At 38.5% G+C, this 8,268-nt stretch overlaps 1 protein-coding gene and 2 pseudogenes across 1 annotated transcript; 2 read left to right on the forward strand and 1 right to left on the reverse strand.

The window, feature by feature from the left end:
• Positions 311–2,111, forward strand: LOC104738459 (annotated as a pseudogene).
• LOC104738460 lies at positions 2,644–5,890 on the forward strand (annotated as a pseudogene).
• Positions 6,631–8,058, reverse strand: LOC104738461 (FBD-associated F-box protein At5g56370-like). The gene is made up of 4 exons (XM_010458633.1): positions 7,876–8,058; positions 7,232–7,777; positions 7,002–7,133; positions 6,631–6,909 (listed from the first exon to the last, which is right to left on the reverse strand). Exons 1-4 carry the CDS (start codon positions 8,056–8,058, stop codon positions 6,631–6,633), a joined length of 1,140 nt encoding a protein of 379 aa, XP_010456935.1.

Below are 8,268 nucleotides of genomic sequence, written 5' to 3' on the forward strand. Positions count from 1 at the left end.
AAGGCTTATCTTGTCTCTAAAATTACTTGTAAACTAGGTTTACTTTGTTATCAAGCAAAATACTATAGAAAAGAAAACTTCCTTCATTTGGAATTATATCTATAACAAAATCTCACATAAACAGTATTACATCTTTTTCTTTGTTAATATAATAGTTACATAACATTGAATTCTTTACTATCTCTTTCTGCAACAGGAAAGCACCAACTTATTCTATAAGCCTCCCTTTCCCAATTACCTAAAGTAACATGAAAACTTGTTCCCCAAATTTTTCTCTTCTCTCTTATTAAAGACACAAACCCCACTCACTTCTGCTCTTCATCAGTCAGTCATCACCACTATCATCTTCAATTCACCACCCTCATTTCCAATGGCGTCTAGTTTCTTTACCAAAATCCCTTCGCTCACTGCAATTTTCTCCATCTACAGATCTCTCTCCGCCTTCACTCTCCTCTTCAGAACCATTTTATATGAGATCATACCAGCCAAGATCCGTGACTTCATCGCCTCCAAATTCACAGACTACTTTTCTTCCTATTTCAGCTCCAACTTCACCTTCATCATCGAGGAGCACTGCGATTTCGTTACCAACCAGACCTTCGGTGCAGCTCAAGTCTACTTGCCTACCCTTCTCACAAGAATCTCCACCGGGAGTCTCCTCGTCAGTTCCAGCAACCTCAAGAATCCGACGGCTAAACCCAAGTTCGGAATCCCAGTTAATGCCAAGATCACCGATGAGTTCGAAGGGATTCATCTTGAATGAACTCTTCACGCTGAAAAAGACACTAGTTCTTACCTGAGTAGACAGAGACGGTAACTTCTTAACCTCAAAACCCTAAAGATTTGAGCATGTTAAACAAGAAAACCTAAAATTTGGGGATTTACATTCACGAGCTTAATTACGTTTCTTGTGTTTTATATTATGTCACTTTAATCTGTATTTTGACATAACTTGTATAATGTTAATGTTAAATTTGGGTTTTAGGTACTTTCATTTGACATGTAAGAAGGAGTTTAGGGACAAGATTATGTCAGATTACTTCACATATATTGCGGAATCATCGGCGAAGATGTTGGCAAACAGAGACAATCTCAAGATCCACAGTTACAACTCAGAGTTTAATGAATGGGAATCAACGATCTTCCAACACCACACGAAGTTTGAAACACTGGCAATGGAACCTGAGCTCAAGAACACATTGATCCGTGACCTAGACGCTTTCTCCAAAAGAAAAGACTACTTCAAAACCGTGGGACGAGCTTGGAAACGCGGTTATCTTCTTTACGGTCCGCCTGGAACAGGGAAATCATCGCTTGTTGCTGCGATTGCTAATCACATGAACTATAGTATCTATGATCTTCAGATTCAGAGTGACAAAGGTGATGCTATGCTTAGACAGATTCTTACTTCAACCGAGAACCGCTCCATCCTTCTCATCGAAGATCTTGATTGTTCTGGAGCGGATGCTTCTTGTAGAAATGAAAATAAAGATGATGGTGAACCTGGCAAGAGTCAGAACAAGAAGAAGAAGGACGAGGATCCTAAGGTGGTATTGAGTATTTTAAGTAAGAAGATTCATCAATATCTGAACTGTTGTGTTCTGATTCTGTTTTTGTTGTTATTGTTAGAGTAACTTTGTAGACGGGTTATGGTCAAGCTGTGTAGAGGAACGAATCATAGTATTCACAACGAATCACAAGGAGAAGCTCGATCCCGCATTGTTGAGACCAGGAAGGATGGATGTTCATATTCTCATGGTTGCACTAACTGTTTTCAAGAAACTGGTTGCACTGTATCTCAACATCGAAGAACACGCGCGTTTCGTTTGAGGCCATTGAGAAGTTGCTGCTTGAGGTGAAAGAAACCCCAGCTGAGATCACCGAACAGCTTATGGTGAGCAATAATCCGTATGTTACGCTTAAGGTTCTTGTTGAGTTTCTTGAAACCAAGAAGTTGACTAAAGAGGATACCGTAAACTCTGAAATCAAAGAAGCAGAAGCATGAGACTTCAACTCAAGGATCCGTGGAAGTAGGTGTACTTATAGTTACTGACTAATAGTACTTAAGTAGCTCTTTATCGATGTAATCTGCAAGCTTGGTTTCAGAAACTCCTCAGAAGTTCATATATTGAACCAAATTATGAATGAAAAGATTTGAGTATCTCACTATAAATGATATTTACTAATCCATAAAATTCTCAAAAAGCAAATATTCGAATGTATTACGGGTGTACCCTTAATATCGTCAATATATAGAGAAGAGTAGTAGGGTATTTTAGTCAAACGCAACTTTTTTCTTTCTTCCTATTGGTTATTCGATTTAGCGCCACTGAATGTTTTTATTAAAAATCACTTACTTGCTCTCCAAAATCACATAAAACCCTAAAACCTTCTTCGTCCCCTGTATTCGATATTGATTTCGTTTCTCAAGCATACAGCCAAAACACAGTCTTCAACAACGTTAGGGTAAGGTTTTTTTTTTTTTTTTGCTTTTTAGTTTCACGATTACTTCAACTTCGACCTCATCAGATCTTTCGATTTGTTGTTTAGAGTTCGTTTCAAATTTGGATCGCGAAAACAGAAGAACAAATGTTTAATCCGCATAATAGGGCTTGTCGTGAGCCTCCAGGTAGTTCAGTGATGATGGCGTGGCTCGCCGCTCACGTGCCAGAGCCAGACGATAGCCTACGCCTCAAGAAGTGTAAATACATTGACATGAACATATCCGAAACAGTTGGTTCGTATTTCCTCTTGTTTTTTTTCTTCGCTTTTTATGATCCAAAAGTTAGTATTTTTTTTTTCATAACTAGTCAAATCATATGTAAAAGTGCCAATAATACAATTCTAGTGATTTGAGATTCTCATCATTTCGCTTTGAGTATATGCATGAACTGTTACTTTATTTGTAAATTTGAGGATTATGTAACTGTATTTGCAGATCTTATAATGGATTCTGATCGGTTACTACTACCAATATCAGCCACAATGTTAGGTGTCATTCGAGTTGGTGTAGTGCGAATATATTTAAAGAAACTTAAACGTCTGTGCAATGATTATAAGGAACTTCGTAAACAGTTGGAGAAGGCTCTTACTATTCCACAAGTTGACTTGCCAGAGGATAAGAGAAAGGCACTCGTTGAGTTGATTACTTTTCCTCAAACACTTAATTTGGAAGATGGCACAGTCGACATGTATCCATCTTCTTTCACTGTTTATTCGAGTTTCATTTGCTCTTAACTTCTTACGAAGCTTGAGGGATCTTAACGTTTTTTTTTTCCTTGTGAATTCTAGGGAGTTCGATAACCATTTTTTCAGTGAGGAAGGTACCATTTTACACCTTTTTGTATTTTTTTTGTTTTTTTTGTTGAAGATTGCATCATACCATGATTATTAATTATGAAGGTGATGTTGATTTTGCAGATCAAATTCCGACAGGCGTTGATCCTTATGCTGCTATAACATTTGACGAGGTAAGATTCCTGCTTGTGTGACTTTGAAGTTGATTCTGCCCAGTTTTCATGTCTCAAAGAACATGTTATTGAAGGAAAGTTTGTATGTCTAACTTCTTACAGGACATCATTCCAGAATCTACCCAGATGGATGTCGAGTGAGGCTCCTCTACTACACCTATTTCATTATCTTCCTTATCTGTGCAAGTATATGCCTTTTTGATGTGGTCACCTCTTTGTATGAATTAACCAGCCAAGTCACAGTACCTGTGAGTGAGAATCTTGGAGAAACTGATGTTGAAATGGATTATGAGGCAGGACCAAACAATGAACTAGGAAAGTTCAATGTTGCTCTAGATACTGGAACCTATAGACCAAGTAACTTGAGTGAACCTCTCAATCCCACTACTGAGAGAAACAATACCAGTTCTCCTGGAAGTGTTCCCGAGATTGAGAAAATACCAGTTCTCCTGTGTCCCATCCGTCATATAATCCGCAACAACATAATGTCAGAGTTGAGCTTACTGAATCTTTAGATGAAAATTTGAAGGATAAGGAACCCGCTATCCCTAGTATTGATGAAGAAGTGTTAGACTCTAGAGGGCATTCGACATTTGAGCTTCGCTTAGGATCTCCATGTTCTGCTGGTTCTGAGGAAGAACGTGCAAATTTTGGTGAGTAATCAGCTTAGTCTAACAATTTTATGCTTAACCATCATCTTATTTAAATTTTGGTTTTGTTTTGATGTTAAGTGCATCCATCACCTGAGCTGGTTCTTCATCCAACTACTCCTCCTCCACCACCACAAACAAGACCAAGGAAGAGGAAGAGGAAGCACTATGATAAGGACACAGTATTATTATCTAACAAGTAATAACTTTCCCATTGCTTCTTGTGACTTTGATTATTTCATTACATGTTGCATACGTACTGATCAATGAATTTGGACAGGATCATGAAAAAAAGGCTTGAAGATCCTAGCAATACTGTTCGTAAGAGAAAGAAGTTGCCTTCATCTAGAGTAGGTTTATGGAGACTGGATAACCAATCAAAGAAGGATCAACTTTTCAATGAGCCCTTGTTTACTGGTAATTTCCAAGTGACTCTTTCATTTTGGGTTTACCTTTTTTTTGCCCTTTGTCCTTTGTTTTTGAAGAATGAGTATTGACTCCTCTATATGTTTGTCTGCAGGCTTCTCAATTTTTTTACGTAGTCTCTTTGATAAGGACTATGTAGCTTCAAAACCATATATATCTTGCTGTTACTGATGAAACTTGTCCACAACCTGCATCATCACCTACTCGAGAAGCTGAAACAGAAATTAACCCGGCCTCTCCAGTGCCACAGTTCCTGATACTACGAAACTAGACAATACAGTTCAGCGGTCTCCAGGTCAACAAACTGAAGATGTCCAAGGTGTTGCAGGTCCTCATTCCGTGCATGAAAAGTCTGCTAGCGGCAGAATCACAATCTCCTCAGTCATTTAATAATGATGACACATGGAAATCGAACGTTTCAGGGATGGTGGTTTCCCTAACTACATGCCGTCACCACCTACAAGACCTTCACCTTATAGAAGTGATGACTTCACCACTCAGCCTGAAACTTGGGAGACAGGATCTTATAGAACAAAGCGTTCAAGTTCCAAAAATCCAGAGGATCTACCTAGACTAAACATACCTGAGTACATGCCATCACCACCTCCAAGATCTTGTTCACCTTACAGAAGTGATGACTTCACCACTCAACCGGGACCTTGGGAGACAAGATCTTACAGAACAGAGCCAAATGATCTGCCTGGACAAAAGGACCCGGGGGTTTCTGCGATTTCTGAAATGACTGACGAGGTTTGCTTTCACATTTTTCGTGGGTTTTGTTCTTTACCATGCTTGTCCCTGTGCTAACATTGATAGCATATACCATCTGGCTGTGCCATACAGGAACTTTATTTCCTGGAGTTAGGTGGCAATACCCCAGTAAGATCACCGAGTACACAAGATTCTGATGGTTTGTCAGGAAGAACAAGGTATAAAGATTCAGAAAAAAACCATGTAGCTTTTAAGAGCCTTATTATATCTCTACTAACTTATAACGTATTAATTGAACATTAATTGCAGAGACGTGGCTAAGTATATTAAAGAACGTTCTTCAAGTAGTCCCTCTTCAAGCCATTCATCTGGAGATCTAAGTTTGAACAAGATCTTGGTAGGAAAGACAAGGTCGATAGCTGCTCGAATGTTCTACGAGACACTGGTAATTGATTCTCAATACAGAGTTGGTCGTTTTGTCTCTCTCTCTATACATTAACTCTAACTGAGATGGGTTGTTTTGTTATATAGGTACTGAAGTCTAGAGGACTTATAGATTTGAAGCAAGGCCAACCCTACAGCGATATAACTCTGAAGTTGATGCCTGAACTTTCTTCAAATGGTCAACTGTGACCTAATGATGAGATTAGATAAGCTTGACTCTAGAGGCTTTAGCAAATTTTTAAAGTTGATAATACGTGAGATTTTGTATCATCACATCAATCATATCATGTATTCCACTATAGTTATATCGATAAAATTCACGATGACTAAAAAAGAGACAAAGACTTATGATACGATTGTACAATGCCAATCACGAGGATTCAAGTTTGTTGATAATGTGGTTCGTTGTATCAATGAGAAAGGGAAAGACTGCGGAGAAACAGAGGCTTTGCCGAAGGGAAAGACTTGGAGAGAACCAGAGGCTTGCCGTTGAAGATTGAGAAACGAGTATAAGAGAGACTCGTCAAGCTCATTTCGGATTCATGCTTAATCTGAGTTGTAAAACCTCTTGCGATGTGCTTGAGACCCTTGCGATGTGCTTGGGGATGATCAATGTTGATCATCACTTCTTAGATTGAGTATTTGTTCATCCATTACGTTTCTCTTAGTTTTGTAATCGTTGGTGAAGAGTTAATTGAATTTTGATTCAGTATTTGAGTTGGATCCTACGAGATTCTATCAACTTAACCATGTGATCCCTTGGTAAAATCATTTTAGCACTAAAAGTAAATAAAGGCTAAAGTCAACAAAGAAGAAAAGGCTTGACCATGTAGAGAAACAGAGCAGAGGGTACTTAAAGAGATGCAACAAAACAGGTTTAGAGCAACTGTTTTATCGAACTGCTTCTGAAGCAGCTGGTTTCAGAATTTTTAGCCAAAGACGAGCTGACACGTCGTTGAACCTCTGGACAAAAGAGCCAACTCTATGAGCATTCCATGTTTCTTCTCCAAATTGGTGACTTCTGGTGAGAAAATCGCTTTCTTTAAACGACAAGAATGTTTCAAGATAAACGTTGCGAGTTCTTTCTCGACATTCCATCCTCTGTAGTTTCTCCACTCCAAAGTTTCAAGTCCAGACAGCAACGTTTCAGGAACAGAACTTGGCTCATCCCAATGTAACGCTCGTTCTCCAAAAAAACAGCCATGTCTCTGATGAGGATATATATATATATCATTAGACCAGTACTAAAAAGATTAGAGATGAGACTGAAAAAAAACAAGCGAAGCCCGAAAAGTTTTACCTCACTGAGTTTGAGAGCTCGTAGTTTTGGAGAATGTGTGAGAAAAGACAGAAGTAGATCCCATTCTGAATCACATGTGCAAAACTCCAAGTCTACAAGCTGATGGAATATTTTACCAGTAGGAAATGGCGACTGCAAATAGAATCATAAAGACTAATTAAAAAAAAAAAAAAAAAAAACTATGTAATTTGGTTTTCTAGCTACTTCCAAAATAGTGTTTAGTAATCTACCTCTGAGGGTAAACATATCGAGAGGCGTTTGAGTGATGTAAGAGAATCAAGCATGTCATCGGTATCAGAGTAGATAACCTCCACATTTGCAGACACGATCTCAGGCATTTTCTCAATCATACAATCGTAACCGACATCTTTAATCTCTAAGCACTTCAAAGAAGGAGCATTCAACTCAAACATCTCGTCATTAGATTCTCCAATGTAGATTAACTTTTGTAGTAAAGGCAACGTGATAGGAAAGGTTGTTACGTTATCATTCCTTTGACGATCCACCACCAACTCTTGAAGAATAAGGCAGCTTGATAAAAGCTTCTGAGGGGTTTCATCGTCAAAGTAAATCACCCAACGAAGGTGCAATACTTTGAGTAACGGGAAACTAACAGGGAACTTAACATCCGCAAGTGACACATTGGTGAGTTTGAGTACCATGAGTGTTCCGCAAGTAAACAAACTTTGAGGTAATTTGCTAGGCTGCTGAAGAACGTATGGATAATAATCGAAATGGCGTAAACCTCGTTCCACCGCAATTCTAACCCNTGGCGACTGCAAATAGAATCATAAAGACTAATTAAAAAAAAAAAAAAAAAAAACTATGTAATTTGGTTTTCTAGCTACTTCCAAAATAGTGTTTAGTAATCTACCTCTGAGGGTAAACATATCGAGAGGCGTTTGAGTGATGTAAGAGAATCAAGCATGTCATCGGTATCAGAGTAGATAACCTCCACATTTGCAGACACGATCTCAGGCATTTTCTCAATCATACAATCGTAACCGACATCTTTAATCTCTAAGCACTTCAAAGAAGGAGCATTCAACTCAAACATCTCGTCATTAGATTCTCCAATGTAGATTAACTTTTGTAGTAAAGGCAACGTGATAGGAAAGGTTGTTACGTTATCATTCCTTTGACGATCCACCACCAACTCTTGAAGAATAAGGCAGCTTGATAAAAGCTTCTGAGGGGTTTCATCGTCAAAGTAAATCACCCAACGAAGGTGCAATACTTTGAGTAACGGGAAACTAACAGGGAACTT

This window comes from Camelina sativa, chromosome 13 (assembly GCF_000633955.1).
Source record: "Camelina sativa cultivar DH55 chromosome 13, Cs, whole genome shotgun sequence".
NCBI classification, from domain to species: Eukaryota; Viridiplantae; Streptophyta; class Magnoliopsida; order Brassicales; family Brassicaceae; genus Camelina; species Camelina sativa.